Here is an 18,736-nt window from a genome sequence, read left to right on the forward strand (position 1 = left end):
TAAAATGGAGATCTGAGGTGAAAATCATGCTTTTGTGAAATGAGTTCCCGCTTCCCAACTTGCTTCACTAATAATTCTGTAGATAATTTAGAAAAGACAGGATTTCCAAAATGCTGATTGATTCTGATGCCTTATTTTAGCATGTCCTGAAGTTATGAATAAAAGTTCATTAGGCTTTTTTTTAAAAAAAACCCCTTCCGATAATTTTCATTGTACATTTGAATTTTTTGGGTGTGTGAAGTAAAATTTAATCAGTTTGTTGATACCTGCACTGCAATCTCAATGCATCTGAAAAAATGTTTAGGGTTTTTTTTTTTTTTTCCCATTTTGTGTGTGAAATGTTGAGTTTTTCCTCTTGAAAATTCTCGTCTTTACATGGGACATATTACTGATGAAGCATTCAGTTGCTTGGGATATATGGTTAGCAGGAAGACTCTAACTTTCTTCATGCTGCTCTATAAGCTTCAACTAATCCATAACATAAAATGTAGGTCAGCTGGAGCTTTTAAAAACAGATGGAAATTTAGTAGTTTACGGTAGTCCAGTGGATATATGTCCCAGCAAGGCTGCCAACTTCTCCAGTCCCAAACTGCAAAAAAAGCAGAAATCATGCTGCTGAAAAGCGCTTGTTCTACTTCATTTCCATTCCAGAAGTAGCAATGCCCTGTGCAATGGGCTTTGTTTGTAACATATTCAACACTGACATGCCACAGAAGATGATAATTAGTTCAGTGGTGTTTAGAGGATTTTATATTTAGTTTGCTGACAACGAAAAGTGTTTTAATTTGGGCAACTTAATAGCGTAAATATTCTAGAAGAGAGACAAAACCACAGTTGTTCTAAGTAAAATGCAAGAACTGGAGGTAATCCAGGGTTTATTTCGGCACAAGCTTCAGGTTTTCCTATAATTTTACATTCAGGCTCATAAGTTGTATCCGTTACTAGATCAGTGCTAAAATAAAGTAAATATATTATCCTGTGGTTTTGTTTCATTAAAGTGTTGAGGAGAAATGATCAGAATCAGTTTGGCTGTTTCTGAAAATAGAAGTCTCCCAGGACTTGTGCTCCAGCTGTCCATATGGCCACAGGGATGTCCTGCTGCCAAAGGAGCTTCTTCAGCCTCAGCAGTTCTCCCAAACACAGCTCCTGTTCTCACTCACCGGGCTCTTCCAGGTTGGAAGGCTGATCACGGAATTTTCTATCCCTGCCTCTGCTCCTGGGTGTATATAGTAGGATTAAAGACTCAGTGCGTGAGTTTAACATTTGCTTTTTTGAAACACCTCTGGTATTTGCCTCTGAGTGCATTTCAAAAGGTCCTCCTGGCTCCAAGCGTTCCTCGACCTGCCTGTGGGAGAGAATGGGGATGGGAGCAGTGGGAATGTGAGGGGATGGAAGTGTATCTTGCAATTGGCAGGGAGGAATTGGTTCGAGAGTGTGAGAAGAGGCAGGAGAAGGATGTGCAGGAGTTGTTTAGAGGGTCAGATGGCCGAGGTGCTCAGCAGGTGCCTGTTCTTCAGAGAAAGTTCCTGCACCAGGCTGTCATCACTACTGCAGTTGAATAAGACTGATGTGAAAAAATGGTATTTGTTTGGAGTCAGATGCGGTATTTTGAGTTATCAAAGCTGACTTGTGAACTGTGGTGGTTTTTTAAATCTCAGACGGTGTGGCAGGTTTTTAAATTGCGGCGACCACAACTGAAAACATTTTTCAAAAATCCAAGAAATGCATCTCTTCACGTCTGTAAGGGCTAGGGGCACAGAGTGTTGTCTTGTGAGCGTGTGAGTCATCACAGAAGTCTGTTTCAGACAACAACTTTTGTTTCAAACACTCCGGGAAAACGTATGTTTTTTTCCCTATGCAGTTTACAGGAGACATTTCATCACATTCCACTTTAACCTAGACTTTGTGATGGACGTGTACACAGAAGTGTGAGGGAAAGCTTTTCTTTATGCACCATTTGGACTAGATATTGCCATGAAGCCCAGTTTGGAGGAAAGAGATGCAAAATAACTTCAGCTGCTTCTGCTGTAACTCTAGAAAGCCCCAGGGCTTCTTTTCTAGCCCTTGCACAGGTGGGTAGGAGGAGAGAGCCAAAGTTTTACTTCTGCTTTTTTCCCCCCTTGCTTTGGGTACACGTGGGTGGGGATAAGTTGGAAGGAGGAAGGGAGGGGACTCTGAACATCAACAGAGGAGACTCAGTAGTGTTCTCCGAGGGAGGAAGGTTTTCTGTCTCCCTTGTTGCAGAGTGACCCAGCTGGATCCACACTTGGAAATATAGGCAGATGGGGCAGTTCAGTTCACAACAGCTGCTGGGCTATTTTGGAGTATCTCCTACTTGAAGATTTTATTTTTTTTTTTTTTTCCAAAAGGAAGGGATGCTGGGAAGGGTTCTGGCTTTATTTATTTGTAAGACTGTGAATAATACTATTTGTACTTGGAGGTATGAAGGTACTTATGAGAAATTGCTTTCTGCCGGGCTGTCACACGTAAACAGCTTTCATCTCAAAATGTGTGTATCAGGCTCGTGACTTCAGTTTGTCATTCGAGGAAATGTGTCAGCCTTTCATTTCAGATTGTGTTGGCTTTTCTTTTGTCAGGAAAGACCTTTCTTACCCGCTTAAGTAACAGAAACAAAGGCAATTAAAAAAAAAAAGGCAACGAAAAGCAATTATCAAACAAGGATTAGGCTATAGATATTGCTTTGAAAAGACATTTCCACTAGATTCATAAGAAAGATGAAGCTGTGCGTCATTCATACTTTTTTTCCCCCCCTCTTTCATATTTCCTAAGGGTTGAAGATAAATTAGGGTAGCTATTTTCTGTGCAGGCGAAGTACAAGCTATGCCCCAGATCTCCAAATGCTTCAACATGTAAATACTGCTTCTGAAGCCATCAGGTCTTGCTGCAAGTAGAGATTTATTTGCATTCATGTTTGAAGGTTACTCTCGTTCATTGACCTATTTAATTGTCATTCTCTCTCCTCAGTTGCAGGCATATGGCTTCATGTGCATGTGTAGGGAGAGAGGAACAGCTTTAACTCTCTCAGGCAGAAACATTCAACAGAAAAAACGACAAGAACTGAATCTTCTTGTGGATGTATCTGATAACAACAACAACAACAATAATAATAATAATAGATAGGACCCATATATAAGCATAAGCATCCTGTAAACCTCAGCAGAAGGCTGTAACTGTGCTCTAGGACCAGATAAAGGGATACAGAAAGGGTGAATCTGAGGAAAGGCTCAAAGCAGCTGTCCTAGTGGAACTATTATCAGCCAATATGAGATATTTCTGTAACAAGAAGGGTGTCTGGTAGTTACCTGGCCTCTTACTGGGTCAGGTTGCATATGCAGGTTACTTAAGGGCCTCAGCTCTGCCTGGTTATAGCTGTAAAGAGCATAGAATTAAAGGGCACTGGCACAAACCCATCCATCTCACATCGTGGTGGGGAGGTGTAATCAGTAGTTGCAGGATCAGGGATTTTGCCCACAGTGCCGCTGACACCTGTTCTGCTCCTCTGTACTCTTGGAGAAACGTGTGTCAAGAAAGTCTGTAAACTCTCTGTCCAGAACAGAAGCAGCACTTCAGTTTCCTGTCACTTGGAGGTCTGAGTTCTCTGTACGTAGACCCCAACTTTTCTGTAGAGAAACTTTGCCTGGCCAGCAGTGCAATCCAGCCAGACAAGGGGAGTGGGGGTTTATAGTCCAGTAAACCTTCAAACTAAAAATTAGGAGGTGGCAGAGCTTGCAGCCCAACAGGGTGTCAAATCTAATTAGTTATTCTGAAGAAGAGCTGTATTCAGATACTAAAATAATGTGATGAGCAGCCTGGATAATAGAGAAAGAGCATGGTGCACACAACTCTTCAGAGTTTCAAAGGAGTGAAAGCTTTACTTAGTCAGGGCTTTTTTTTTTTGTTTGACTGCACAATGTGAACTGTCAGAACCAGTGTCTTGCATAAGTTTAATATCTAGTCCAGGGATCTGAGAGAACAATTAAAGGGACTTTTCAGATTCTTTATAATCTGCAGTTTAAGATTCTCCCTCTGCTAGAACTTGGTTTCTTGTCTGGATTGCAATCTTCTCATCTTTCTCTGTTATTATAAAACATGGCCCAGAGTAACCAGGGATTTTGTGTCACGAATCTTGGCTTGGGGGCTCATGATCTCCCTTTAGGCTCTACTTTACTGTGTGGCCACAGAAGGAAAGCTGACACGTTTAACACAAAGGGAAGTGCACTGATAGAAGTCAAACCTGAAGGCACCCATGCAAACAAAATTCAAAAACTGCTTTAAAATTAGTTTTTATACATTTAGCTTTCCATTAACCTCTATCTTCCAAAGCATATTTGGATTTTTCAGTCTTTAAAGTGTTTTGCTTAAGTTTGAACCCAGTGCTAGCAATACAGTGCTGTGTGCTTGAGTTAGTAGATTACTTGAAGAAAAAAATTGCAGTTTTGAACTGTCCCCAGTTACCAGAGTGCAAAGCAAGTGCTAACCACTAAAGACAGAGTGAAAACACAGTGTCTGATAGGTTTGTACATCCTAGGAAGCATCTAAATATGTGAAGTGTCAATCCAACTTGGAGACTTGGACTGTGCAATTGGTGTGTTTAACTGCTGCAATTGAGGGACCACAATCAAAATTGACATTTAAAACCGCAGAAGATGTCTTGATATTAATTTTATTTGTGACTGATACTAAAACCAGCTGTAATTTCCTTGGCAATAGATGAGATTTCTCACAGCTTTTAGAGTCTTGGTGTCTCACCTAAGCTAATTGTCCTAAACTTCCCACTATAATTAAGAGAAAGAGGCCCTTCCAGAGGGTTATTTATCCCTTCCCAGAACAGGAATGCAAAACAGGTAGAATTACTTACCCGTGAGGTGTGCTGGTTTCTATCTATTGATATTTTGCAGGTCCTAAAAATGAATTTAGGTTAAGCATCAGACATTCAGATGTGTAAAATTAGGTAGATTGAATGCTACAAGGCTCGCTGTGAGCACGGGCTAAGCTCTCCATCTGAGTTCCGACTAATCTGTCCCATGATCACTAAGTGGGAAATCGGCTGCGGATCAAGAGCAATATGTTTAAGAAGGCCTGGCCGTGGGCTATATTAAGAAATGCAGTTTAGTCCACTACAAAGAAAGAGCTTTGCTGCCCACAGGGGAATTTCTTTTTTTTTTTTTTTTTTTTTTTTTTTTTTTTTTTTTTTTTAAAGGCTTGAAAGACTTATTATTTTAGGTTGAGAGGAATGAATTCCTCATTTCTGAGTTGGAAAGGACTTTGAGGCAGAGGAATTTGATTTGGTTACTTCAAGCACTCACTTAGCTTTTCTGCCCTTTCTGTCCTGATGTTTTGGTGCCTGGCAAGCTGTTTTATAGACATTTACATAACGAAGGTCGTTTCTCTGAGGCAAGGTACAAGAACACATTACAATTGTAAATTCCCTTAATTGTCCTAAAGCAGGGCTCAGAGCTTAGACAATGGAAAATCCTATTGTTCTATGTCCCTGAGAGACGTGTGAACAGAATTGAAATATATGGATGGGTTGATTCTAAAGCTGGAATGGAAAAATGATTCATAAAAAGGTTTTTTCACTTGTGATACACAATGGATGGTGGAAGTCATGAACCAAAGATGTATGAGTTTATGTATAGGTTTTATTTGGTAGACAGTTACCTTAAACATGTTTATTCCTTCTAGTGTGACTTTGCCCCCTAAGGCTTTATAGGGGTACAGTTCAGGCCAATATACAATTAAGAAGGTTCTTGTTATTAAAGCAATATATTTTTTTTTCACTGTTTGTCAGGAAAGCTATTTCTGTCCCCTGCATTTTCTGGAAGTTAAAAAGTGCCTTTTTTAATTCCCAAATATCGGTACCTGTAATTCACTTTAACTTAAACTCGTTTGAACTCAGTGGGGAGCTTGGGAAAGAAATGTCCATTTAAATAATCCCCATCAAGAGGGTTTTTAAAATTCAAATTATTTAAATAATCATCGACTGATACAGATAATCCCTCTCAACTGAGAATTTACAAACTTAAACATTAACAAACCCTGTTGGTACCACTGAGAGAGAGAAAAGCATTCTGTGCTCCCAGTAGTGAGTGGGGAACATGGTGTCCTGGCTGGTTAATAGCAGGATTAGAAATACATGGCAAACATCTCCCTGACTATATGCCAGGTTAGGGAAACACCCTGCCTTTGTACTAGCAGTGATTTAGGTGAAAAGCCTCGTGTTACTTCGTCTGATCACTGGAAAGTGATTTAACTTTTGTTTTATACTAAAACAAAGTGAAAAAGCAGTCCAGTTTGGAGTGAAATGGTTTGAATGGCCCAGCATGAATTGTAATGAGTAAAGGGGTAATTTAATTTAACTCCTGTTTGTGTTTCAGAATGGAAAAGGTAGCTTGAGAGAGTGATTCCTGGGGCCCCAGCTGCTGAAAGGACTGTCCCACCACCCCTGTTCCACCCAGGACTTTCCCTGGCAGACAGCCCTGCAGGCAGAGCAGCTGGAAACAAACCCTCTTTGCTCTTAATTTCCCAGGGGAAATTTCCAGGTAGATGGGCTTGGTCGTTCCTCACTTCTGTAGGTGCACTTGAAAGCCAACTCAGGGAAGGTGTTCTGGGGGGAGAGGGCAGAACAACATCATCTTCTAGTGCTGTAAACTGCTTCTGAAACTGCATGTTCCAGATATCCCAGACCCACAGAGTGGGCCAGTGCTTTGCAATGGCTGCTGGTCACTCCACACATCCCCTGGAACACGTATGGCTACATCATGTTTGCTGGCACAAACTGGGTGTGTGTGACTGCCGAGTTGTCAAATGGAACTGTAAACCACCAGGAGCTAGTTCACATGTGCAGTTGCATTGTTTATGTGCAAAGAAGAGGAAGCTGCACCTCTTTTCACGCGCGGACGGACAATGTAGTCGTGACTGTGCGCTCTGAAAGTGGCACAGCAAATGCAGGGTGTTTTCTGTCCCTGCCCTCAGCGGTCTGCAGTGCCAGCCTGCTGCTCTGCTGCATGTGCAGACCTTGCTTCTGGGGTTTGGGGAAGGTACTCACTGAGTGCAGGGGGAAACGGGGAGAAAAGCATGAGGAGAACAAGAGAGACTCCGTGGAATGGCAATATGGGGTAACTTTCTCCAGGGACTCCACATAAATCTCTCTACTGCCACTGCTTGCTTACCCCTGTCCCACAGAGTTCAAATTAGATGAAGCAGGTTGGTGTAGTCTCTGCTGGTAAACACGTGGATGCTTTGCTATGAGAGTGGCTTCTCAGGAGTGAGAAAAGGGCTGAGATGCAGAAAGTGAATAATAGGTTGAGAAGGAGCAGACGAGCGAATTTTTTGTTGGCATATTTACACCTCAGTGTGCGGAAAACGATGATGTAAAAACGATAAAAATGTTTCCTAGCTAGTGTTTTATTACATCTCCAAATGTTTCCAGTGCAAATCTGGCCTCGAGCTGTTATCTGTGTGTGTGTGTTTCTCGTCTTGTGCAGAGTTTCTGCCAGTGTTCCCCAGCCGTTCAGTTTTCTGATATAAATCTAAGGAGTCTACAAAATTAAATGTCTGCCACGTAACACGAGGATGGTTTTCCACGTCTGGATGGACTTCTGCAAGCTCTTTCTCTAATCCATAAGTTACTAAATTGCCCTTTAATATCGTATTTGGCTGAGTTAGCCTGTTTTTTCCCTCACTTGTGCAGCTGTAGACCAGTACCTGAACCAGAGAATGGCCTTCAGCCGTCGGGGTGTGACTGAGGTGGATCTCAGGGGCAGCAGCGAAGTGGTGACTTTTCTAGGAGCATTTTTGCATAGTAGGAGGACTCCCCACTCCTGCCTCAAGGGGAAAGATGTAGGTGTGACTCCTCAATTCCGCTTTCCCTTATTCAGGTTTTGCAGAGGAGAATTCCCTGGACTTTGGCATAGTATTTTTTTTGGATTGAAACAAGAGGAAATGAGATGAGGGTTAAGCCCAAAAATTTTAGAATAGGAAAATACAGTGGAGTTTCTTTAATGGAACAGGGTCAATATACAGCATCAAGAAATTGCTGCACTTTCTTGTAATGATTTAAGAAACAATTTGACCAATGATACTGTAAGAGAACAAACTTGTGTATTGAAACTTAAACTGCTGTTTTTTGTTGAAGGTATTGAAGTGAAGCAGATTAGTAATATAGTACTTGCCAGGGGTGCCTTCTGTATTTCCAGCTGGGTATTTCACATCCTATGTAAAAAAGCACCACAAAAATACAAGGAAATATAGTCCTTTTGTAATTTTTTTTTTTTTAATAAAGAAGTGCTACCTTTTTACCTGGCAGGGAGTCTGGAAAGAGCAGGTTATGACATCTCTGGTTTTGATTTTTAAGTGCCAAATGCTGATTTCTTTGTGGCTCAGTTTTCAGTTGTTTATAGTTTTGCCGAACGTGGACTTTTTGAGTTGAAATTTCCTATGTTACCTTTTGCTATAGTAAATTTTCTGAGAAGCCTTTGAGCTGTGTCAGGCCAGTGGCACTTGCAGGGCAACAGTGGTGATTTCCTGCCTTCAGAAGAGCTTGTGATGAAAGAGAAGCAGTTCAAATACATCGGGAAGGGCAAACACTGCTCTAATTGCAGCAAGCAGGGAAAGCCTGCTGTGCTCACCCTGGACCTGAGACGGGCCCTTGGTGCCTACTGATGGATGCAGAATTAGGCTACAAAGCCCAGAAACTTCCAGGAGTCTGTGTGACATTTCTCTGAGTAACAAATGAGTATGTTGCTGGCAATGAAATGCAAATGAATGAAGCACTTCAGTCAAAAACCTAGAGGCAGTGTTTACCTGAGGAAATTCACTGCCAGGTAGGAGTGAGTTTTGGTTATGTTTTTGTTGGTGCTGACTCATACACATTCTGAAGCATATGCTCCTACCCTGAGGATGAGGAGGGGGTGGCTTGCTTGATTCTTTCCAGGTTGATTATAGTTTCTCTGAGAATGGGAAAAACGAATCTCCCCATAAATCTTGGTAAAATCCAGGAGGTAGCAAATAAAACCATCAACACGCTTCTCTCTTGCTGAATCCATTGGCAAAAGCTTTGTAGACCTGAGCAATGGGAGCACCTTCATCAGTGACATGAGGTCACCCTCTGCTCGCTGAAAAAGGGGCTGCTGTGGGTTTTGTGGTGCTGCCAGGCAGAGAGGGAAACCCACCTCCTGAATGGGGGGGGCTGGTCAGGCCAGTCAGGTGCTTCTGGCTGAAAATATGATCTAATATCACAGTGCCTCACATTACCTTCATGGGAAATCCTAACATGAGAAAAAAGCCACACATTTTGCTTCTCAGGAGAAGCAAAACCTTGAACTCTGGAATGCAAAGTGTGGTTAAATTAAGACCAAAACATTTTGCATCACTCGAATTTTCTGTTTAGGGTTTGATTTCTTACTTTTGTATTCAATTTTTAGTGTGTTGGACTGAAAAATTTCAGAGTACTTACTCTGATTGGTGATGGTGTGTTAATGTCCTGTTAATGAATCTGTATTTTAAGCAGTTCTTGAAAACTTGTATTTGGATTCCCAAGGGTTATCAGCCCCTAAATATATTTTTAATGGTGATGTCACAATAACTTCAGGAAGGGACATTGGAAAATTGAAAGATTAAATTTTCCATTGGAAATCAAAACGGTTTTAAGAGAAATAACTGAAAATCAAGATGCTAAACTTGCTCCTGATGTAAGTCCAGTCCAAAGGGAAACAGCTGCTGTGGTGCTGGAACTGAATGGCCTGTAAGGTGCTTCCACTTTGGGGTGAGTTGGCTTTGAGATTCAGCCTTTCACTAAACTCTGTGTTACTTAAACTCCTTCCTGCATGGATCGTGAACTAAGGAAAACGAGGTGGTCTGGAATCAAAGGTAGCGAGAAATTCCTAATATATGGCAGATGGACATGAAACAGTCCCTGTACTGTAAGAATGCAATCCCCTTCAAATGCATAATCTGTTTCTCGTGAAAGACATGTGGCCTGATATAGAAGTTTTAGGTCAACTGATTCTGTTGAAGATTAGCCTCGATATTCTGAAAAAGAAGACTGTAGTTACTTAGGGACTTTAATTCCTTATAAAGGATTATACTGGGCACCACACTACTGCCACAGTGTCAAATCTTTCTCTGGGTTTGCTAAATTAACCTTTGTAATAGAAAAGCTCTTTATGCGCTTCCAGTCAAAAGAAGAGACGGGTTTGAGTTTGTAGCAACTTAAAATGCCAATGATCGGGATCCTAATCTAAAATTCATAGGGGTTTTTTTTTCCATTTCTTCTTAAAGCATGTTTCTCTACTGTATTGCAAATGACTTGCAGAGAATTTTAGGAAGAATTTCTTCACAGAAAGGGCTGTCAGGCACTGGAATGGGCTACCCTGGGGGGTGGTGGAGTCACCATCCATGGAGGTGTTCAAGGAATGACTGGATGTGGTACTCAGTGCCCTCGTCTAGTTGACAGGGTGGTGATCAGTCAAAAGCTTGGACGTGATGATCCTGGAGTTCTGTTTCAACCCGATTCTGAGATTCTGTGATGTGCCCTGCTCTGATTTAACGTTGTGTGCAGGATTCTTAAAATGGAAACCTGCATAAGAGGGGCAGAAACAAGAGCAGGTCATGAGGGGGAAGATACTACAATTAAAGGTAAACTGATCATCATTTGTGAGATTATGTTTGGAAACATGAGTTTAATATATGTGATGTTAAATCTCACAGTCGTATGTAGTGAGAGGAAAGGTTTCAGTTTTAGGTAATGGTATATACATTACTACACATTTTCAGACAATGAGTGTGTTTTTTAGGTGGCACCTTCCTCATTTATGGCAGTACATGTTTTTATCCTCCCTGTTAAGTTTGTGCAATATTTACTGTCCTGATCTTGAAACTCATGGTGAGCTGACTACTACAGAACTCTGACAAGAACCCTTTCCCCTGGAAATATGGGTCAGAACAAGCCCATGCAATAGAAATTGTCGTGGTGAAGTTGGCATGAGATGTTCTGTCATGTTAAACAGCTTTGCAGGGCAGACAGGGAATAGAGACAGACACCTAACCCGTGCACTGTGTGTGGGACCTGGTGAAAGAAATCCTGTCCCAGTGGAAGCTCAAGACAAGGCACTTTGGCCAGCTTGTGACCAGTGTGAGAAACTTTCCCAACTACACATAACCTGTGTGCACGATGGGTGGGTGCATAATACAAATAATTGGAGGTACAGTCTAGTGTTTGAGTCCTTTACAGGTTTAATAATAGGCTTGGGAGGGAGCTGGTTCTCTGTAACGAGAGGGATAGAATGAAGGACTTTGTCTCTCTAGATCCTATTTATTAAATATTGTCATGCCTGAAAGGTCTGGCCTGTCCTTGCACTTGCCCTTCAGATGCTGATTTGGATGGTGACATTGGTGTGAAGGACAAGCCTGTTGGCCTTGCCAGGGTGCCATGAATTTCTCTCTTTGAAATAGCTGTTCCTTTTGATAGACTGTCCTTGCTTTTGTTCTTAGAACTTGTGCCATGAACAGGCAACATGAGTGCACTGCTATTTTCATACCCGTGCTACCTTGTAGCTTCCAAACAAGTTGTTTTCTTTGGGTCCAGGAGAGGATTTGCAGTGAAAAATTACTGGCCTGTTTAAAAAAAGGCACTCAAGAAAATGGCTATTTTGAGACATTTGGTCAGTTATTTTTTCTAAGACATTTGCCATGAAAACAGTAGGATCAGATATTTCTAGAGAGCTTCTGTGGCTCCTGTTTCCCCCCTGGGCTGGGGGATGCTCAAGGAAGGGGATTTGCTGTGGATTTGGGAGACCCTATGGCAGCATGACAATGTTTTTAGTGCAAAATTTGCTCTCTGTGGCATGGAAGGAGTACCAGCTCAGACTAGAGAAAAGAAGAATATTTGAAGAGAATGCTAAGTGGAGATGAAAGGAAAACAAATCACGGAGTTAGGAAGAAAGATAAACCAGAAGAAGATAATCCACCGTTCTTTTTTCTAGGAGCTTGCAGACAATGAAGTTGTTTGTTTGCTTTTTTTACAGCATTTCAATGTTCCAGCTACAACCTGTGCTAGAGATAATCAAAGGACTGGGATAGTTTACACGTGAAATATAAATTCTGCCTGCATATGCACCAGTGTGCAAAATGTATTGTCAAATCCTAACACTGCATGTAAATGGATTTTCCACCCTTCTGTTTCAGTTTTAATTTAACTACAGGAACATTTTCAGCATTGGAGGTTGTTTTTTGACACCTTACTTAACTCTTTTATTATTAAAAGTTTTCACTAAAAGCACTTGTAATTAAAATGAAGTAAGCAAGCAAAAAAAAAAAAAATAAAAGGGGAAGAGTTCCTGAAAAAATTAAATGCTGGTCAGGGCTCTCTCCACCCTCCCCACACAGTTCTTATGCCTTAACATGGGAATCATGCAGGGCAAGGTGGATGCAACTAGTCCAAATCTGGAATTCTCACTGGAGCCCAGTTTGCTTACACCTAGAGCAACAAGGAGTTTAGGCTTTAAATAAAGATTTGTTGACAAAGGTAATTCATTCAGGGATAAGTTGAAGGAGGTGTTATCCTAGAACATCTTTGCCTGAGGATGTAATTATCGTGGCATGACGTTCTGGAGTGGATTAATCTAAATGAGAAAAAAACTGCGTGTTCTTAATCCAGAGTAAGTATTTCCCTAGGAGTTGTTTTTACAGAGTTACTGTGGTCAGCCTCCCTGTCTAGACAAGCTTTTGGAGTTGTTAGGATAAGAGAGTCCTTGTGGTAAGATATTGAAACAGGTTTGTGTGTCTCCTTTTGCTGCATTTCTTGTCATACCTCTTTTAGTGGGGAATGAACAAAGGCAAAGGGCTTTGCCTTTGAGGTCTTGGCTGTTGCTTTCTCTAAGTTGTTGTTGTTTTGGTGAAGAATTTTGGTATTGAAGCTGCAGTGGTTGGAGGGCAGTCTGCTCCAAGGCTCTGGAGTCATGTTAGCTTTGGAATATTAGATATTTTCACAGCATTCTAGTAAAATATTGTGAGAAAGCACTTAGAAAATGGCAGCAAGTTTTCATAGCCCTGTTTGAAAGTCTTCCTGGAGTGAACCGAGAGCCTGTGATCCTGTAATCCCACCATACTACTTGTGTTGCAGGAGGAGTCTGCTGCTCCCACTCATAATTTGGCTTTTGATAGATGTTTTTGACAGTTCTTGCAGTGTGCTGATCTCAGGCATCAACCTCTCAGCAGGTGCCTGCTAATGCCTGTTTGTCACCAGCATTCAGTGGAAATGAACTGTCATTGCTCCCCAGCCGTGATTGTTAAGGGTTCAGTGAACTTTTCTTTCTTCTTCCAGGTTATAAGACCCTTTTGAAAGGAATTTCAGGGAAGTTCAGCAGTGGAGAACTTGTTGCAATTATGGGTCCTTCAGGAGCTGGGAAGTCAACGCTTATGAACATTCTGGCAGGATACAGGTGGGTAACATTGAAAATCCCAAGTTCAGATAAGCAGAGGAAATATTACCCCAGTGTTTGTAGAAAATAGGTATTTCACAGATTTTGAATTAGATTCTTCCTGCTTATATTGTTTCTGTTTGTCCCATTCTGTTCCCTTGGGAATTTATCTCTTAACAAGTGAGATCCAAAAATAAGAAGCAATTTAAAACCCAAAACACACACACACAAAAAAAAACCCAACTAAAAATCTCCTTTTTGGCTCTGTAACAAATCTGACTCAGTGTCTTATGTTTGTGGTGGTTTTTAAATCACATTTTATAAACACTTGAAGAAATTACTCTCTTTAGTCACCACTTCATAGTGTTAATGTCTTCTTGACCAAACTGCAATGACTGAAGTGATTCACCCTCCTGAATCCCCTCCTGTATGGCCAAACGCGAAGTGTCTCCGTGTTGTTGTCATTTGGGGCATAAGGAACAGGATAGAGAAACCTAAAAAAACCCTATTTTTAATGTTTTGATGTTTTTTTAGGCACCAATATAGGACAGCACACATTTTGTACTAACCTTGAGTAAAATTTTCAGCAGCATTGCAAGAAGCCTTGTATGAAAGAGAGCACAATCAGGAAATGAAACGATTTCTAGCCACTGCATCGGTTTTATTTCATGGTGGCAATAATTAGCTAAGACTTCCACACACTGAGGCCTCTGGCAGCACAAGGGAAGGCAGGATTCACCTCTGGTTGTTTTCTGGGTTGGTTTCAGAGAGACGGGAATGAAAGGAGAAATCCTCATCAATGGGCAGCCCCGGGACCTGCGCTCTTTCCGCAAAGTCTCCTGCTACATCATGCAGGATGACATGCTCCTTCCTCACCTGACCGTCCAGGAAGCTATGATGGTGAGGTTTTTCTTCTTGTTCTAATTTATCTGAGCAGGAGAAAATGAAAAAAAAAAATAATCTCTGTGTATTGTGCACGTGTTCCCACTCCTGGCAACACCACAACCCGTCGTCTGTGTTTGATCCTGCTCGGTGAAAGTGCTTGGACTTTAGTGTTGCCTCGAATTCCGCTTCAGGCTCATTCTTCTAAGGGTTGTGCGAGCTTTTTTAGCTTTGTGATTTTCAATTTGTGACCAGCGTTGTGATGTAGAAGAAGATCTAAGGCTCTTCTCAGACCTCCTAGAGAATGGAACCCGAAATTCTTCACAAATGCATCTTTGTAGGGACGATCTGTTCTTACCTGATGAGTAACCTTGTCTCTCCCTTTCTCCCCATCTTCCATGTTCTGACTGCTAATTATTATTTTACTTTAGCATGGTCTCTCTGTGCTTTCTACTCTTTTGTACCTTTTCTTTAATAAAGGCATTGTATAAAATCTCTTTCATTTCTTCGTGGGAAAACAACAGGAACAGAATAATTCCAACATATACAGGCAACATAAATTCTTCTTACTCCTTTTCATGGCATTAAGAAGTTTGAAAATTGCCAACTTGACCAGTTAGTCTAGAAGTGCCTGTTACTCAGCCTGAGAAATGAGCCAGTTTTTCTCAGAGGTTGTTCCCAATACAAGGCTAAGGATGCTCACACTGTATGCTGGCATCAGTTCACAAATTTTAAGGCCAGAAAAAAAAAATCACTGTAGTTTTTTTTGTAGCTAATTTTTCTACAAAAGTTCTTTTCTGTGATGAAGTTTTTCTTCTCTTTTGTTTACTTGAGCATTGTAGTCAGAATCCCATAGGACCACTTTCATAGAATTGGGCCCAGGTTATACTTGCTGTCTAAATTAATCAATCAAGGCTCTGACAAAAATAATTACCTAGCAGTTTAATTGCTTTTAATAAAGGTTAATCATGATGTTTTGCGGAGCTGCCTCTCAGGACAGCAGATGACATCTTTCACAAGATTATTTATTTCTGTGCTTGTTTGTTTGCATCCTGGAGAATGCAGAGTTCAGTTATCCTTGTGATATGGATGAAGCACAAATAAACTGGTTTTTTCCAGTGTTGCCTGAGAATTTACTGGCTGTGCAAAAAACATGACTCTTTTATCTTCTTCTCAAGCTCTTTGACTGTCAGAGTGGCCTTTCTAATATGTTTTTTGTCAGGTGCTCCAGTGATCGTTAAGTCAAATTACACTCAGTTAGTGCACAGGCATATGTGCTGCTTGTGATTTGAACATTATAGTTCAACTTCAGATTTGCTGACTGGGTTTAAAGAAGTTGTTTAAGTTAGACTTTGGGATGTTGTGCCTGAGGCAGCTGCTGTAACTGGTGGTTGTGCTTCAGACCGGTTCAAAATCCAATTGCATTGGTTTTGCATTCCAGGTATCTGCTCATCTGAAACTTCAAGAGAAAGATGAAGGGAGGAGAGAAATGGTATGTACACTGTCCATCAAACTTAGAATTTTGGGGGATGCCAAGGCCATGAAGTGAGCTCTGTAAAGCAGACATTTTTATCTGACATAGAACTGCACTGGATTTGTGATGACAGAATGAATCACAACCTCGAAGCTGACAGGTGTCATTAGGAGGGATTGTTAACTGCAGCCTCCATGAAAGTTGCTTTCAGTATGAGACTGGAAAATTGTAGAAGATTTGCTGAAATAAATGTACAGGTTTTGAAGGATTCCTTCTAATGTACCTTAGCACCTTAGGTTCTCTTATGTGTGTGTGAGGGCTCAGGCATCTCGTGTGTGGTGAGATACATCAGTCACGTGTGGCAATGGTGAGTGTAGCCCTTAATTTTTCCAAGGACTGATAAAAAGCTCAGCAGTTCTTGTAACTGCTGCAGAAATCTCTGTGCTCATGGTTGAAAGAGCAGATCTTTATGGCAGTTGCAACTAATGTATTTTGAAGCTGTGTTGGGTGACTGTGGGTTGGACAAGCAGAAAACCAGGCTAAAACATGCACATGTATTTCCTAAACCATGTGAATGAGCTGCACATTTGCTGCACTGCCCTGCTTCTGCCTCCTGCTGACATAGGGCTTTCCTGAGGGGGAGAGGAGTCCTGGTATGTTTTTGCCCATGGAAACCTGTAACCCAGCTGGACCTGCACTAGGAAGTGTGCTCCTCTCAACCATCCATGGGGAAAAGCGCACGCTTTTCCTGAAATGTGAAAACTGTGTCAACTTCCTAGGTAGAGCAGCTATTTTTGTGGCTGTCCTCTGTCTGTATTTATTTCCAAATTGGAGCAATTGACATTTCTCTAGACTCAGAGAATCCTTGAAAATCAGAAAGAGCTCCACAGAGGGAAACTTAACAGGAATCTTGATAGCTCAAGATTGATTGGATTCTCTCAAATACTTTTTTTTTTTTAAATAAGCTGGACACAGATTTTTTTTCATTGGGAAAAATTTTTCAGAAACAACTGTTGATTTTATTTGTACTTCGAAAGTCTTAAGTCATTTACACTCTAGTAAGTTAGGCCAGGCAAGTTAATTCACTTGTTTACGCTGTCACTGTAATTGCAAAGAACTCTGTGAGTCAAAAAACTGTGCTGTATGTGTTTATTCAACACATGTTAGAAGGGCGTTTTCTGGTTAGTGTTACTGGCTGAGCTGGACTAGATAATTCATTTTATTGTTGTAAATTTTAGTGTAAGTATTTATCGTAGATGAACATTATGAATTTTATGCACTTGTGCTAGCAGGATTACTTGTTTCAAACAGGGACAAGTGAAAAATCCTCCAGTGAACCATAGTTTATGTTTCTAGTTGGCCTAGCTTGTGCTGCCCGTGTCCTGTGGCATCTTTCCTAGAGATAAAGGGAATGAGGTAGTTGAGATCTCCTCTCTGAGAAGAAGAGTTAGTGGGTTGTGTTCTTTTTTCACTCTCTCTCACTGAGAGAGGTAACTCCTGGAAATTAAAATCAGGACAAACAAAGACCATTTTTTAGCATGTCAGCCACCCTTTCTGGTAAACTCCCCCCATCCAAGCAATTATCACTTTCAAAATGATGGGCTCCTTTTCCTACACTTAAGTGAAATGTTAAATGCCCAGTTTTGCTTCCTACCTTTGAAGTGGTTCACTTTTTCGATTGCATGAGCAGTGTACCTTGGATTCACTCATTTTTTATGTCCATGCTTTTACCGCTGCCAGAGAGCTGCTTTTCTTGTATAGCTCTGCCAGGCCAGATCTACAGTCACTGAAACAGAAAAATTCATAGTGTCTGGGATTGTTCTCCTTTTGCTCCAAAGACCCTGGGACAGGCTGTGCCCTTCCTGGGACTGTGCCTTGAGGAAATCCCGAACATCTGAGAGTACCTGTGACAACTGAATCGACTCTGGGGAGCATGAAAACACTTAAAATCAATGGCTGCACTTCAAAGAGTAGACTGTGAAGAAAAGAACAGATTAGATAAAGCAGGTCATTGCTCTATAGAAACCACTGACTTTTGTTGTGCAGTTCTCCAGTCTCTTGTAGATACAACCCAGAAGTTCTGTTGAAAGAAACTTCTTGGTCTCTCTGTGTAATAACCCCTCACATGCTGCACAGCTCTTTTGATGTCAGTGCCATATCCATATATATACAGCAGTAGGAGAACTGATTTCCACTCCATTTTCACAGGCAAGGCTTCTCTACTGAGTAGTGAGGTCATGTAGGACAAACAGGTAGAATTTGGGTCGAAATAGTAAATGATAGATTTGTTAAGACCCGCTGAAACTAATAAATGCTACATTAGATGGGAAAAGGCTTCGGTGCACGGATGATGAAACAAAGTTATGGGCTAGTTTACAATCTGCATGAAGATCAGTAAAGAGGCTCTTTTTTTTTTTTTTTTTTTTTTTTTTTTTTTTTTTTTTTTTTTTTTTTTTGTGCTGACAACTTGGAATGTTTTGTTTCCTGCAGGTAAAAGAAATACTGACAGCCCTCGGTTTGCTGACCTGTGCCAACACGAGGACTGGGAGCCTTTCTGGAGGCCAGAGAAAGCGTCTTGCCATTGCTTTGGAGCTGGTGAACAACCCCCCTGTCATGTTTTTTGATGAACCAACCAGGTACTTCAAGGCCAGAAATTAAAGACAAATACTGGTTTATATAGCAGAACAGCCCTACAGAAAAGCTATTCTCCTCTAAGTCCTTGGAAAAGGCTCATTTTGTGTTGCCTGTAAGCACTGAATAAGGCCACAAGAAATAATTTGATTTGGGTACTTAGTGCCTTGGGTCACTGCTGTAACTGCCAGACCATGGGACTATAAATAATACTTAAAGGAGGCACAAGCTGAAGCAGGAAGGGAGACAGGAAAATGTTTTCAGGTTGTGGCACGAATTTTCTTTTTCAAGCAAAGGTAGCTTGAAT

At 41.2% G+C, this 18,736-nt stretch overlaps 1 protein-coding gene across 2 annotated transcripts in view; it reads left to right on the forward strand.

The window, feature by feature from the left end:
* Window positions 1-18,736, forward strand: part of ABCG1 (ATP binding cassette subfamily G member 1) — a 54,213-nt gene that overhangs the window by 20,238 nt on the left and 15,239 nt on the right. For both annotated transcript variants that reach the window (XM_017811017.1, XM_017811018.1), the window contains exons 3-6: window positions 13,346-13,463; window positions 14,210-14,342; window positions 15,766-15,816; window positions 18,289-18,434. In XM_017811017.1, coding sequence (XP_017666506.1) covers window positions 13,346-13,463; window positions 14,210-14,342; window positions 15,766-15,816; window positions 18,289-18,434 — 448 coding nt within the window. The remainder of the gene's footprint in view (window positions 1-13,345; window positions 13,464-14,209; window positions 14,343-15,765; window positions 15,817-18,288; window positions 18,435-18,736) is intronic.

This window comes from Lepidothrix coronata, unplaced genomic scaffold, assembly GCF_001604755.1.
Source record: "Lepidothrix coronata isolate B3197 unplaced genomic scaffold, Lepidothrix_coronata-1.0 Scaffold30, whole genome shotgun sequence".
NCBI lineage: Eukaryota > Metazoa > Chordata > Aves > Passeriformes > Pipridae > Lepidothrix > Lepidothrix coronata.